The 15,840-nt window shown below is 46.1% G+C and overlaps 1 protein-coding gene across 1 annotated transcript in view; it reads right to left on the reverse strand.

The window, feature by feature from the left end:
• Positions 1 to 1,899: 1,899 nt before the first annotated feature.
• The window catches only part of cln3 (CLN3, battenin), a 15,540-nt gene continuing 1,599 nt past the window's right edge, over positions 1,900 to 15,840 (reverse strand). The window contains exons 3-15 of the mRNA XM_023957860.1: positions 13,277 to 13,373; positions 13,088 to 13,171; positions 11,823 to 11,902; positions 11,616 to 11,701; positions 10,623 to 10,695; positions 9,114 to 9,257; positions 8,605 to 8,756; positions 7,093 to 7,145; positions 6,954 to 7,022; positions 6,797 to 6,852; positions 6,617 to 6,710; positions 3,948 to 4,088; positions 1,900 to 2,866 (exon numbers count right to left, since the gene is read on the reverse strand). Of these exons, the coding sequence (XP_023813628.1) occupies positions 2,750 to 2,866; positions 3,948 to 4,088; positions 6,617 to 6,710; positions 6,797 to 6,852; positions 6,954 to 7,022; positions 7,093 to 7,145; positions 8,605 to 8,756; positions 9,114 to 9,257; positions 10,623 to 10,695; positions 11,616 to 11,701; positions 11,823 to 11,902; positions 13,088 to 13,171; positions 13,277 to 13,373 (1,246 nt within the window). The 3' untranslated portion in view covers positions 1,900 to 2,749. The remainder of the gene's footprint in view (positions 2,867 to 3,947; positions 4,089 to 6,616; positions 6,711 to 6,796; positions 6,853 to 6,953; positions 7,023 to 7,092; positions 7,146 to 8,604; positions 8,757 to 9,113; positions 9,258 to 10,622; positions 10,696 to 11,615; positions 11,702 to 11,822; positions 11,903 to 13,087; positions 13,172 to 13,276; positions 13,374 to 15,840) is intronic.

The raw sequence follows: 15,840 nt of genomic DNA on the forward strand, positions 1-15,840 counted from the left end.
ACTACTAAACTGAACTTTTCACGTTTTGGTTTCTTGTCATTTGAGTAATTATAAGCAGAAACCTCCGTCTTTTATAAACTATGTTCATTTAACTGCTGTCAGTATTTGGCTTTGCCTCCTTTTGCATGAATTAGGAGGCCATCAGCCGGTTCCTCTGCAGAGGTAAAGGAAGCTCAGGCTGCTTTGATGAGCGTCTTCAGGTCGTCTGCATTCTTGGTCTGGAGTCTCTTTTCCTCTCAACCCATAAAAACCCATGAGAGGAAGAGCAAAATGTCAGAAATGTGATCATTGGTCCACTTGGCTTGTGGTTGGTCCACATCATTAGATCTTAAAGGAAACATTGGTCCGGGTTCTACTGAGTTAATAACGGTCCACACATCTACTTCCTGTCAGGTGAGTCTGCTGGACAGGTGAAGCTATCTGCGGTTGTGTGGGCAGACGCCAAGTCCTGCTGGAAAATCAGCATCTCCATACCACCGTGGAGAAACGGCGAGCTGAACATGCTTCTGCTTGACCATCACTCTGCTCCCTGTGGACAAAAAAAGTGAGAAAAAGCTGCTTCATTTGATCTCCTGCACGTCTAGAAGAGGAAACATGTCTGTGTCTGAACAACAATGACACATTTAGCAGTCAATCCCTCACTCCATGATGTCACCCGGATGGAGGAGGTCGTCACTGACGCGGTGATCAAGATCGCTCGCCAGACCGGGAACCGACAGCTTTTCACGTGTCATGGTGTGAGGTACTCCAACACTTTGAGGTTGCCTAGCAACAGCGTCCCACCCCCTATCAAGGTGGTCAAGCTGATGGCTCCCACCTTTATGATGCACACCTGTGCTGGAGGGTTTGTCCAACTGAGAGCAGCTTTGATCCAAAATGGAGAGACTCTCAGCTCTGCTGAGCAGGAATGATGTCACCAAACAAATCACAACCCCCCTCCCCCCACCCCACTTTTCAACATCTTTTAAAGATTTCAATGTTCAGCAGCAGCAAATGTGTCGTTTTGCTTCTAACCTTTGGTCCTGAGGGTAGGAGACCTGCTTTCACGAGAGGCGGTTTGGCTTCGACTGCGTTTCTGTGAGTAACTCCAGCTTCACTCGTGTTTCCATCTCGTCCCTCAAAATCATGCAAAACTCCCATTTCTGTCTGTGTTCAGTCTCTACTTCCCACAAAGCCGTCCCACTGACCCATGAACGCTCCACCTGTTGAGGTTCAGACCTTGATCCTGTGGGGGGGTTCTGGTCTTCAGTCGATGAACAGACGCAGCCAGAGGTCCAGGGGGGGGATTTGAGCGTCTGGCGTGATCCTCTAGCGCTTCAAGTAGTGTCAAAAATTCTGAGGCACCACAAATTCTCTGGAGTTTAATTATCTGAACTTTGGCTAAAATGTGCATCCCGTCAACCAATCAGGAACTCCGCTTTGTTGATGATGATGTCACTGCTAAGTCACACCTTTAACCCTTGTGCTATCTTAGATGACCCCCCCCTTCCATTGAGGTGTTCTCCCTACCATGACAAAGGTGGATAAAGGTGGAAAGATTTCATGTAATCCATGGACACCAGTGAAGATCACAAATCATTGAAGAAAAAAGGTTCAGAGCACTGTCTAGTGGGTCTAGATGACCCACTCCCAATGGTAAAGTGACTAGGATAGCACAAGGGATACACACAGCATTTCTTACATTGCTATTTTTGTAATTTTACTGGAGGGGGGGGGGTGTCAAAGGAGTAATTTAGTTTCTCTTTTTCCGAGTAGTTTGCTGCACCTTCAACAGACGGTGAACACGTTTCCTCACATGTGAACATGTGAGGATGGATTATTTCTCCACACCTCACAGCATCTGGACTTTGGATGCTTGTCTGCAATGAGGCACAAAGAGCAGCAACACATCCTGACATCCCAGTTTCAGGGTTTAATAAAGATCACCATGAGTAGCAGATACATGTGAAGTCCGTTATTGGCTGTATTTATTCTCTCAGAAAGAATAGAAACTTTTTATCAAATAAAATCAAAGAAAGAAACACGTTAAAAACAGCAGTCAAAACCCTTAAAGATCACCTGTTAAAGCAGGTTTATGTTTTCAGCAGGAATGATCTAAACGCTCAGTTAGACGTTCCAACAGTCGCCCCAAACACGACTTTGATCCACACTGAGACATTTCTTTAGAATAAGATGTTATTCTACCAAGTAAACAGAAGTCAACAGTCAGAATTAACAGGTCTGAGCGTTGGCTCACCACATCCTAAGGAGGCTCGAAAACTGAGGACTTGACGGACACCTGTCAGTCAAACAGCGGAGCTGACCTGCAGCTGACCCGGTCTGACCCGGTCCGACCTGGACCCTCTTATTTTAAACTAGCTTCAAACAGAAAGTGCAATTGTTTCCTTTTGGCCTTAATGCAAACAGAGAGAAAAATGTTTTTTTTTACTCAATGCTTAGTTTTAAATGTATAGAAGTTGATGAGCCTGAGACAAATGACTTCAGGTGTAAAGGACTTTGTGGTTAGTCAGTCTAAAACTTTAGCCATTAGATTTCCCAAAAATCTGCAAACCAATCAATACATCTTCTTTGGTCTTTTGGCATTTCTAACCCCCGTCTGGATCACTTTTGTCGTCCTGCTTCCCTGATTGGCTGCAGTGTTTCCGCGGCTCACACAGGTCCCTCTCTAGTCAGTTTGACGAGTCCCCGTGGTTGTGGGGGTCTGTTCCTTCTCACACTGACCGCTGGTTGTTCTGCTCAGACGGCGTCGTCACAGAGAGCAGAAGTATTGGTGGACAAAAAAAGCTGCCAGTGCAGCCAGAGCGATGCCGAAGCTGTCTCCCACGCTGGACGCCGCCATGGCGAACTCTCTGTGTCTGCTTTCAGTCTGTGGAGCAGAAGACATGGTCAGGAGGAGACCGGGTCCTGGACCGGGGTCCGCTTGGATGTTTCAGGCTGAAAATGTGTCCAGTCTGAATAAAACCCAAGTTTATTAAGATATACAAACTAGAAACTAGACGAGAAAAGTTGGGAAGATTTTGAGGTTGACGTTTTTCTATCAGCACAATGAAGCAGCTCATCTGAAGGCCAGACTTTCAGGTTGGATGGATGAGGACAACAGGACTGTTGGGAAGCTGCTTTTCTGCAGCTCATTGACAATCATGTCCACATGTCCTCTGAACTCATCCAGCTCTTCTTGGGTTCACCAGTAGCTGCGTTTCCATTCACTATCAAATGGCGCAAATTGGATTTGCGATAAATTTGCCTCATGGAAACACGACAATGTCAAAAAACGTGAAAAAGGGTTTTAGCGCTTGGAGGAGGTCGTTTTTTTCTGTTACAAAACTGCAACTTTTTTCTAGTTAAATGAGTCACGTGACCAACAACCGGATGGCAATGCCCTTCTTGGTAGGAACTGGCGGCGCCACCAGATGTCCCACAGCATCACAGTTCATCCAAAGTTGAGCGTGTCATGAGGAATTGTTGGATCCACAGCTCCTCTGGAAAATTATCAACCACCATTTCCCAAAACAACTTCATCCGAAGCCCCTCCCACGTGTACGGAGCTCGCCGTTCCATCAAGAAGACGCCAACGTCCCCTTTGATGACGATGAAGAGCGAGCCGTTCTGTTGGACCTAAACAGAGCTGCCCTCTCTGGATCAACTGTTTCTGGTCTCTTTGAAATGTTGAGGAGCCTAAAGGAGCATCAAATGTGGAAGCCGCCATTGAAAGCATGTTTCCGTTTTCACTAAATACTTATAAGTTTCCCAAATCGACTGGTAAAAAGTGTCTGAACATTTATGGTCTTCAGGTTGCAGCTTTTCTAATGTTTTCTTCACAGAACTCTTCATCCGTCCATGGAAACTGTTTTCCTCATTCTGGCCAACGATGACACAAGAGGAAGTCGTCACAGTAGCACTACACACACACACACACACACACACACACACACACACACACTACAGACCTCCTTGCTGATGAAGTGGAAGGTGTTGACGTAAGCAGCCCCCCCCAGCAGCCCCTCGTAGAAGATGATGACAAACAGCAGCCAGGCGCTGGGCAGGAACTGGAACGTGACGGCGAGCAGCAGAAAGACGGCGTTCACCACCTGCAGACGCAGCACAACAAACGAGCTTAGAGAACACGGAAGAAGAAGACATGCAGGCGTAGAATGACAGAGAATACAGATGCAGATCAAAATAGATTTAAAGTGGACAAAGAAAGGTTATAAAGGACATTGTTGAAACAAAACACACCATAAACCATGTCTAGAGGAGAAATGTGGTGGGATAACAGAGGGAACCTCATCCCTGTGTGTTAAAAGCCAAATGTAAAAGATGGGTTTTAGGAGAGGACAGGACAGAGGAACAGAGATGTAGACCCTCGTTCCAAAAGCTCCGTCTCCTCTGAGTGCTTGAAGAAGCAGCTGATCAGCTGATCTAAGAGGATGGGAGACATGCAGGAGCTGACGCAGGTAAAGCGGTGCACGCCATGCAAAACTTAAAAACTAATGAAAGAATTCTAAAAGGAACAGGCGACCAGTGTAGTGAAGCTGATACAGAGATGATGTGATCATATTCCCGCTTTCTAGTTAAGAGACGTGCAGCAGCATTTGGCAGAGTTTAGCAGCGTTTAGCAGCATTTTTCACTCGGCCTTCCAGCTAATGTTCAACAAGCTCTTTAAGGTTCTCCAATAGACACACAGAAACTCCTCATTCTGCTGACAAAAAGGAAGCGGAGCTGCAGTTTTACAGCCTTCACAGAGACAATTATGAGAAGTTTCCCTTTTGAAGGGAAAAAATAAAAAAATTAAGACGAAGCTAAAGTTAAAAAAATGAGGAAAAAGAAAAGAACTTGGGACGTGAAGCACATCACAGAAAAGTCTTTAAGAGGCTTAAAGTCCCACTGCGATCACCTTCTGATCCCCAGAGTCTTTATATGCTGATGATGCCGTTATTAGCCAAAATCCAAAAACTGGTGCCGTCGTCTAGGAAATGTTTTCCTGGTCTGAGCTGGAATCTGGAGCTGAACTGGACGGATGGGAAGTGGGGGCGGACCTACACCGCACCAACAATTTCTGATGCCGCTCTGCAGAAACTACGTCCTAGAAAACCACGACGGTTTGGCCTAAAGCAGCATCACCATGATGGAAAGATCACCGGGAACCCTTTGGAAAGCGATCAGAGGATGATCGCAGAGGGACTTTCGCCAAAACGAAACGTGAAAAAAGAAAGGATCACGGAGTGAAAGCGCTGACGTGTTGTGGTGGAAACGTTTAGGAAGGCAGATTGAACTCTGAATGCAGTCGTCAGCAGAACGTGGGGCTGAGTTTGCAACATTCATGCTGACCTGAACAGGAAACAAACATGTTTGTTCCGTGCTAAAGGTCTGTGACATGTCATGTACTGTTTGGTGTGTGACTGTCTGAACCAGCAGAACACGCTTCAATCTATCATGGAGGCGGCTTTGACGACCCGTGTGCTGTTCCTGTGTCCCGCAGCAGTCCAGGACCGCAACCACCAAAATAACTCACAAAGTCTTCTTTCTAAATACGTTACGGCGCCTTTGGGCCAAAATGTCCCTCAAATATTTAGACACACGTCAACATCAATGACGTTCCCAAAACGAGGCCCAAATACGTTATGGGGCTCCACAAAAAGCTCATGTTTGGGGATATCCAAAGGAAGTTTTGACATTATTATGGGATGGCCACAGAACCTACAGCTTGGCGGCCGTTATGTGGCAGATCAGGAAATTTGGCGATTTTATACATTTTCCCACAATTTAATTCAAGGGTAGCAGATCACTTTTGCACATTTTTGCTGGTTCTGTCTGTAAAAAGCTCTTTAAATTATAAAACCTTATTTGTTTACATTCATTTTATATTCTTTTGTTTTTTATATTCTATTTTCTCTTATGTCTACTATTCGTCTTTTACTGCTATGGTAAACAAATTCCCCACGTGTGGATCAATTAAGTATTTATGGAAAAAGAAAACGATTGTTCCAGAGATCTGAACTGTAGGTTCGTTGACCTTTGACCTCAGGAAAAGGCAACCATGTTAAATCCCCTGTACTACCGTCTACAAATGTAAACTAATAATCACCTCCTAACTCCTCCAGCATCACTTGGAAAAGAAACTGCTTTTAAAGTTTTTCACATTTGGAACGGCGGTAGCAGGAAAACCGGAGTTTCCCCGTTGCTTGAATATTTTTTTTAAATGAATCTGTTGAAGCTGAAAGAAATGATTTGGCATATTCTCTGACTATATTAGGAATGTGGGCGTGGTTAATCAAAAACATCTGTTGCCAGGAAGATCCAAAAGTTTCATATAGACTTGTTCGTCACCTCCAGGCCAGCAAAACAGAAAATAGTTTCTATGGAGATCAAATCGACGGAATAGCTGCCTTTTTTCAATGAATTTATCATCCGCAGCTCTGACCAGGATGGAGGGGGCAGAAGGGGAGGGTAAGGGGCATCTAGCAGCCGCTCAGCCAATCAGAGTGGGTCAACAGGGGGCAGCGAGGGCCAGGGCAGGGGCAGGTAGCGTCTGGGGTCCATTTACTGTAAACGCCTCGGGTTTCTGACCTAATCAGGGGAAAGTGATGCAGAGGGATCTGTGGATCAGTTCCTCACCTGCAGCAGAGTCAGGATCCAGACTCTCCGGATCTTCACACAGTGAAGAGAGGATCGAGAAGCAAACACACCGAACTGGTAGATCGTCTGGTACCTGAACACGGAGGGAGAGAAAGGTACGGTGACTCTTCAAACCGCTGCCATCCAGAATTCTCCCAGAAGACGTAGCGCTTCACTCACCAGCGATACTGATCGGCATGAGAGAGGAAAAAGTTTGGAAAAAACAGGAGTTCCAGCTGAAAAGAAGCAGAATGACTTTTAAACGCCTTGCCTTGATGAAAACAGGAAGTTTGGTTTGTTGAATCAGAGTGACGATGAAGACCACGGATCAACTCACCAAACCCTGGTTGATGAAGTACTCAGCAAAGTAGACCAGCGCCAGTGGACACATGAACTTCAGCAAGCCCTGCTCAAAGGCACCAGAGTCAGAGGCAGCAGAACCGACCCGATCTGCAGCGGGAGGGGCTGGTACTCACTTTGATGACCTGCCTCTTCTCCCTCCAGATGAAAGATCCCGAGCTTCCGTGCACTGTGACGGCCAAGGGGAGAGAACAGAGTCTGAGAGCTTCCTCCAGAACCGAGCAGAGGAATCCAACAGGGAACAAAAAAGAGGGGAACTGCTGTGGAGCGGTTCATGACTGGACTGATGCGTTCTGAAGGTAAAACTCTACAAATGCGGTCAGTTTAACCTCCAGCCAAAACCACAAAGACCATGAAAGCCCTTCAGCCGTCACATCTGCAGAGGAATAAGGAGGCATGTCCACGTCCACAGGCTTGAGTCTGCTCAGCTTTCAGCTCTTCTGACCTGGCGTCCAAATGTGATGACATCACCCTTTGGGAGTCAGGGTGGGGCTGGACAAACAGCTGGAGGAGGCGGTGCTGATGTTGGAGCTGAGAAGATGCTGAAGAAAAAGTGGTTCCTATAGTTACTACAGCACACGGCGCCGTCACCTCCAGACTGGAAAACTGGATCCAGTCCACTCCAAGAACCTCTGTGACCCACAGCGGGGACTGTGCAGAACCTCAAACTCCCAGAACTGTGGGGAAGGACCAGAACCCGGCTGGAATACATGAGCCTCCATGAGGGGAGATGGTCTGCAGCTGGGATCAACAGTCTGCCTTCAGCTCATCTTCTGGTCCCAAAACCAGGATCAAACGAGGAGCAGTATAGAGACCCCCCCCCATTGTACCGCCACAGCCTTGGAATGAAACCAAACGAAAAAGAACCTAAACAACCAGCTTTGTCTTTTCTCTGTTGTTGATGTGGATCCCTGCTTTAATGATCTAGTTGTCTGAAGGATGGAAGAGACGGACCTGCACTCTGAGACACCAGGAAGTCCGCGCTAAAGATAAAGGCTTCTTTAAACTCCGACTGCCAAAGCCAGCAGTCGTCTTTAGCTGCATGAGTGATAAGAAGTTATCTCAGAAATGTCGTTATCCTGTCGAGATAAAGATGCAAACATGCATCTTTGTATAAACGGAAACTCTACAGCGGCTGAACCGTGAAGCTGATTCCAGTTTGAAGCCTTAGTTCATCTCAATAGAACCATTTCATGGTTCAGATCTACAGGATGCAGTCTACAGATAATCTATAGCAACTAAGTTTAAAGCTCAACACAATTTGTGAAAGTTGTTTATTTATGAAAAGGTACTAAATGAACACATCTGAGTTTTTTCTTCTTTATTTGAGTCCTGTTAAAAAAACTGGACTGAAGCAGCTCCAATCCAGCTCCAAAATACCCCAAAAAACACAGAAATATAACAAGTTTTCACAAATCTAAAATGTATTTTTATGGATGTCCTTGTGTGTTGTGTTAAATGTAACTGTCTGGTTCCGTTTGAATGTTTGTTCGACTCTAAATTTTGTTTGTTTCCACTAAATTCCACAGAAAAGTCCACAGCTGAAACATTTAGGTCGTGTCTGAATTCCTACTCCACAGCTAATGAACTCATGTAGTTAGCGTGTGTTTGTCATGCGAGTCTGTTACCTGCTGGTGCTCTCTCCTCCTCCTCCTCCTCCTCCTCCTCCTCGGACTCCTCCGTCAGCCCCTGCTCCTCCTCGGAGCCCACAGCTGCATATGGGATCTCATTCCTGCTCCACTGGGGCAGAGAAGGTGGAGGAACCAGCAGATACAAGTAGCTGGGAGGAAAACAAAGACTGGCCTTTGAATTCTCATCGGCTTGCGTTTTGGGCAGATTTGGGGATGGAGGGGGGTTAAAGGGGGAGAAGGAGTCTGTTTCTGGGTGTAAACCGTCAAAGTGAACATTACTCCAGATGTCAGTATCTGACTTTGAAAAAGGTTTACCTCATTTTTTGATGACCGTACATCAATAAAGTTACAAGAGCTTCAGCAAAACTTGAATCTACTCGTCTATCTAAAAAGTCAATGACAGTATAATGAAAGCTTCTGGGGGGGCATTGATTAGTATGGGGAGGGGGACGGGCTTGACTTGACACAGGTTTCAGGGTTTAGTCAGCAGGACGCTCCCCTCTTACCTGATGAGCATGGAAACCGGGACCACCAGCATGACCAGCACGGTCACCCGGGGGGACAGGCCAGCCTGGATGAGGCCCGAATAGAGGAGGGCCCCAGCCACTCCAGCACCTCCGGTTCCTGAGCCCCACCCCTCCAAGACGTTCCTGGGACAGGCGGGAAACACCGTCAGCGAGCCACACAGCAGACGATGATCACATGACTCAGCTCGCACGCCGGAAGCCTTCAGACCGCTTCTTTAAACATTTCTAGGAACTGTAAAAAGAGAACTGGACTGGGTGGCCCCTCCCACTTGGCGTTCCAAACAGGAAGTGGCTCCAAGAAGCCAAAATCCCACAGAAGTCTATAGAGAAACCAACATTCTATTGGTCAGAACCACCGTTCTGGATCTGTTACATTTTTTCATGATATTTTTTCTTCATCACAGCTTTTTCAAGTATAAACTGACCAATCCGAGGCCTCAGTAAAAGTCTGTAGTGTCACGCCCAACGTTTAAAATGCCTGACACGTTTCATGCAGCCCGCTTTCAGTGGAAGGGGTGTGGCCTGACTGGGGAGAGTGGTTGCCATAGAAATGATGACTCAGGCCAACCAATCACTGCTTATTGATGACGTCTGTCTCCAAAATGGCGGCTGAATGGACTTCATTTGTTTGGAGCCAGAAGTCCTTTTCTGTGGCTCACTCCAGTTCTCTCATACAGTCAATGGTTGGAACAGATGGCATGGGGGGGTGGGGGGTAGCAGCTCTGTCCACAATAACCCATGCTAACCCGGCAGTCTAGCCCTCACCAATCCCCCTTTCATCGTCATAACTCAGCAGGAAGTCGGCTGGGCCGACTCTACGGCGCCTTCTGAAGCAGAGCAGAGACATGGCGGCTCTCTGGCCCCTCCCTCGGGGATGGCTCTCTGGCCCCTCCCTCGGGGACGGCTTTGCGTGTAAAAAGAGCCAGAGGGCTTTTTTAAAACGCGTAGACCTGGAAGCTGCTGAAACTCCAAGCTGACTTCTAGCAGTTCTGTGGAGCCAAACTAGCAGAAGAGGCTCTGATCTCTATCTCATCTCAATCATTCCTTCCCATCATCCAACCTTCTCCTGATGCTCTGAGGCTTAAACTCTGCTTCTTACTGCTCCACTTCTACTTTTCTGTTTTGGAACAAAACATATTCATATCACTGCTTCGGTTGAAATGATGCCTTTTAAAGGCTGAATCACAGGGAACATGTGGAGAAACATGTTAAAGATGTCGAGACTCTGACGTGTGGAAAGATGTCCTTTCTGCAGGATTCCTGCTTCCTCCCAGAATTCCCTAAACTAGAGTGAGAGCAGAGACTGTGTCTGTTTTTCTGTGGACGTAGACGGCCGTCGCTCTAGTTACTGACGTCTGCTGTCTTGGAACCGATTTCTGTTTTTCTGTCTCTTTGCCGTCCGCTCAGGCTCAAACCAGCGCTCAGAATCACGCCGCAGATTCAGTCACAGAGGAAGTCGGACGAGGCTTCACTCCAAGGTGTGTTCACCTTTTGAAGAAAACAGACAGCGAGAGGAAGGACAGCTCTCCCAGTCCTGCACCAAGACTAGCAAAGACCACTCCTGCAGAGACAACACAAGGAAGAGGACGATGAAGGAAGGAGGAGGGAGGGAGACAACAGGAGACATCAGGAATCTGGAGGAGTTTCTCCTCATAGCGTCTCTCTTCAGAAACTGCAGTTCTGAGGAGACGGGCCTGATGAGGAACCGGGGGCCTAAATATTCATCCTGGGGTTTGGATGATGCGTCCGAGCGACGAGGTCAAGGTGCTTTTCTGACACGGAGGAGTTTCTCGGTTGTGTTACGGAGTTACGGTCCAGAGTGGCGGCAAAGGGGGGGCTGTGTTTGAATCCTGTTCATGTTTTCAGAAGTTCATTCATTTACTGTAACTTTGAAATGACCATGAACGGTCAAACATGAATACTGCAGTTACCTGTTGACATGTTTTTCTCACAAAAGCTGACTTTAAAAGCATCTGATGCCTGCAGCGGCTCTGCAAAGATCTGGTTTCATCTCCTGAACTACAGCAGATCATCCTTTTTCTGCAAAATCCAAACACAAGCTTCAACAGAAGCTGTGCTCTGTGTCAAAAGGCAACACAACACACTGCCGTTTACAGAGCAACACCTGCGTTTTACCCGTGTTTAATTCCAAAGTGAAGAGAAAGACTGAAGGACACGCCTCCTCTGGAATCTGTGCTGTTCTCACCTCTGCCTTCTTCTGGCTAACATGAGGCTCTTTAAACACAGAAATGTTTTTGGAGATTTTGGGATAATATTTATTGAGCTTTGATCTAATCCTCACTTCTCATGACTTATCGGTTATTTTGCAGGGCTGGTGAAAACACGAGAAACTTGATAAGATTTTGGTCAAAAAAGCTTCTCGTTTCTGTGCGAAACCACAGAAGCTCAGCGGAGATAAAAGAGGAAACGAAAGCGCGGCTGAAGATGTTGAGTTTGATCTGTCAGCTCAGAAAGTCTTACCCAGAATGCTTTGCCACATTGCAGAGGAAAAGGACACCAGCAGGAAGCTCACTACCGTCACGAGGACGCAGGCCAACACTCGGAATCTAAGATGAAGAGAAGAACATCAGCTTTAGTCCTCCATGACATCAGGTCCAACTGTCCAAACATGGTTTTGGTCTGAGCTTCCTGTGGATCTGAGACAGGACAGGCTTTTCCTCAGCTTACCCATAAGGCACTTTGTGGATGAAAACCGGGGCTATGAACTTGATGATGAGTGTTGGGAGGATGTCAGCCAGCAGCACAGCCTGCAAACCGAGTGACACAGTTCTCAGCATGAACGCCAGCACACATGAAACACATGAAACATTACGCTGCCGTCTCAGAGATGGTCATTATTCAGAGACACCAGCAGTTCTGATGGAGGACAGCTGTTTCCATTTATACAAACCAGGAACGGACTTTTGTTGGAGAGCTACCATAAAAAGTAAAAGAACCTCCGCTTGATCACTTCCTGTTTGTGTCCATTAGAAACAGCATTCTGATTTTTTCACTTTCTGTTCCGAAGCCAGAATAGTTTAACTGCTGATCAGTCACTCTGCTTTTAGATTTAAGGCCTCAATAATACAAAATAGATTCAAAGGAAAGAGAAAAAAATCTGAAAAGGAGGTTTCTGTTTGCATCGCTGAGCAGTAAAGACAAAAATGTACTTTTACATCTGGATCTATTATTATCACTGAACAACTACAGATCTGCTGTTTCTACACTCACCACCAAAAGGCCTTTAAGTGATAAGAGTTCAAGTCCCAACAAATCCCTCCCGTCTCCATTGACTGCAAATGAGAACTGGACTGAGTACCCCCCCCCTCCAAACAGGAAGTACTCGCAGACTCCAAGAGATCAAGCTGTAACTGAGTCATTCTATTGGTCAGAAGAACTTTTTTAAACAATATCTTTTTTTCAAGATATTCTTCTTTATTGCAAGTTATTCAACTTATGAACTGACCAATCAGATGCCACAATAAAAGTCTGTGGTGTCACGCCTAACGTTTAAAATGCTTGATTGACAGATTCTCCCGAGCTGCGTTCGAGTGGTGGGGGCGTGGTCATCTGGCTCCAACGTCCACATCACTCAATGGACTTCATGTGGTTCTAGCCAGAACCAAACCATGTTCTATGGGTGACGTCACCTCGCTCAGTCCAGTTCTCATATACAGTCGATGTCTGTCTCCTTTCTTCTGGTTTGACCCAGTTGATAAATGTCGAAGGTCAAGGAAGGGGAGACAAGAGAGACATTTAGGGGAGGAAGAAGACATCCCCACATTAAAAAGATGGAATCAGTATTTAGTTCAGCTTTGAAAACAAGCGTCAGCAGCAGCTACATGTGTGTGGTGTAAGTGGTGTCGCTGCATGGGTGTGTGCGGTTGGGGCAGACAATAGAGCAACATTACAGGCATGTTAGTGTGTCTTTGTTGTGTTGTGTCTCCATTTACCCCGGTGGTGACAGGATTACAGTCATAGTTTGTTCCATTGCTGCTGTTTCCAACTCCAGAGGTGGCAACCAACGAAACGGGGGCCTAAAACAACAACAACAGTAACATATTACTGCATCATGATTACATTACTGCATCATGATTACATTACATGTTGGCAGTATTCTCATACAGGACTCTCTCACTTACAGAGATGGTGGCGTTCCTAGACTCTTCCTTGGTCAGGATGTCATGAGCGGCGCTCAGCATGACCACATAGGCAAAGTTGTTGCACAGCCCAAGAATCCTGGAGGGGGGGGGTTCAAGAAGTAAACTAGTGTGTACTAACAGCTGATATGTGGCGTGTACTAGTGTGTACTAACAGCTGGTATGTGGCATGTACTAGTGTGTACTAACAGCTGGTATGTGGCGTGTACTAGTGTGTACTAACAGCTGGTATGTGGCGTGTACTAGTGTGTACTAACAGCTGGTATGTGGCGTGTACTAGTGTGTACTAACAGCTGGTATGTGGCGTGTACTAGTGTGTACTAACATCTGGTATGTAGCATGTACTAGTGTGTACTAACAGCTGATATGTGGCGTGTACTAGTGTGTACTAACAGCTGGTATGTAGCATGTACTAGTGTGTACTAACAGCTGATATGTGGCGTGTACTAGTGTGTACTAACAGCTGGTATGTGGCGTGTACTAGTGTGTACTAACAGCTGGTATGTAGCATGTACTAGTGTGTACTAACAGCTGATATGTGGCGTGTACTAGTGTGTACTAACAGCTGATATGTGGCGTGTACTAGTGTGTACTAACAGCTGGTATGTAGCATGTACTAGTGTGTACTAACAGCTGATATGTGGCGTGTACTAGTGTGTACTAACAGCTGATATGTGGCGTGTACTAGTGTGTATTAACAGCTGATATGTGGCGTGTACTAGTGTGTACTAACAGCTGATATGTGGCGTGTACTAGTGTGTACTAACAGCTGATATGTGGCGTGTACTAGTGTGTACTAACAGCTGGTATGTGGCGTGTACTAGTGTGTACTAACAGCTGATATGTGGCGTGTACTAGTGTGTACTAACAGCTGATATGTGGCGTGTACTAGTGTGTACTAACAGCTGATATGTGGCGTGTACTAGTGTGTACTAACAGCTGATATGTGGCGTGTAATAGTGTGTACTAACAGCTGATATGTGGCGTGTACTAGTGTGTACTAACAGCTGATACGTGGCGTGTACTAGTGTGTACTAACAGCTGATATGTGGCGTGTACTAGTGTGTACTAACAGCTGGTATGTGGCGTGTACTAGTGTGTACTAACAGCTGATATGTGGCGTGTACTAGTGTGTACTAACAGCTGATATGTGGCGTGTACTAGTGTGTACTAACAGCTGATATGTGGCGTGTACTAGTGTGTACTAACAGCTGGTATGTGGCGTGTACTAGTGTGTACTAACAGCTGGTATGTGGCGTGTACTAGTGTGTACTAACAGCTGGTATGTAGCATGTACTAGTGTGTACTAACAGCTGATATGTGGCGTGTACTAGTGTGTACTAACAGCTGGTATGTGGCGTGTACTAGTGTGTACTAACAGCTGATATGTGGCGTGTACTAGTGTGTACTAACAGCTGGTATGTGGCGTGTACTAGTGTGTACTAACAGCTGATATGTGGCGTGTACTAGTGTGTACTAACAGCTGATATGTGGCGTGTACTAGTGTGTACTAACAGCTGATATGTGGCGTGTACTAGTGTGTACTAACAGCTGGTATGTGGCGTGTACTAGTGTGTACTAACAGCTGATATGTGGCGTGTACTAGTGTGTACTAACAGCTGATATGTGGCGTGTACTAGTGTGTACTAACAGCTGATATGTGGCGTGTACTAGTGTGTACTAACAGCTGATATGTGGCGTGTACTAGTGTGTACTAACAGCTGATATGTGGCGTGTACTAGTGTGTACTAACAGCTGATACGTGGCGTGTACTAGTGTGTACTAACAGCTGATATGTGGCGTGTACTAGTGTGTACTAACAGCTGGTATGTGGCGTGTACTAGTGTGTACTAACAGCTGATATGTGGCGTGTACTAGTGTGTACTAACAGCTGATATGTGGCGTGTACTAGTGTGTACTAACAGCTGATATGTGGCGTGTACTAGTGTGTACTAACAGCTGGTATGTGGCGTGTACTAGTGTGTACTAACAGCTGGTATGTGGCGTGTACTAGTGTGTACTAACAGCTGGTATGTAGCATGTACTAGTGTGTACTAACAGCTGATATGTGGCGTGTACTAGTGTGTACTAACAGCTGGTATGTGGCGTGTACTAGTGTGTACTAACAGCTGATATGTGACGTGTACTAGTGTGTACTAACAGCTGGTATGTGGCGTGTACTAGTGTGTACTAACAGCTGATATGTGGCGTGTACTAGTGTGTACTAACAGCTGGTATGTGGCGTGTACTAGTGTGTACTAACAGCTGGTATGTGGCGTGTACTAGTGTGTACTAACAGCTGATATGTGGCGTGTACTAGTGTGTACTAACAGCTGGTATGTGGCGTGTACTAGTGTGTACTAACAGCTAATATGTGGCGTGTACTAGTGTGTACTAACAGCTGATATGTGGCGTGTACTAGTGTGTACTAACAGCTAATATGTGGCGTGTACTAGTGTGTACTAACAGCTGATATGTGGCGTGTACTAGTGTGTACTAACATCTGGTATGTGGCGTGTACTAGTGTGTACTAACAGCTAATATGT

The sequence above is a fragment of the Oryzias latipes genome, chromosome 8 (genome assembly GCF_002234675.1).
Source record: "Oryzias latipes chromosome 8, ASM223467v1".
NCBI classification, from domain to species: domain Eukaryota; kingdom Metazoa; phylum Chordata; class Actinopteri; order Beloniformes; family Adrianichthyidae; genus Oryzias; species Oryzias latipes.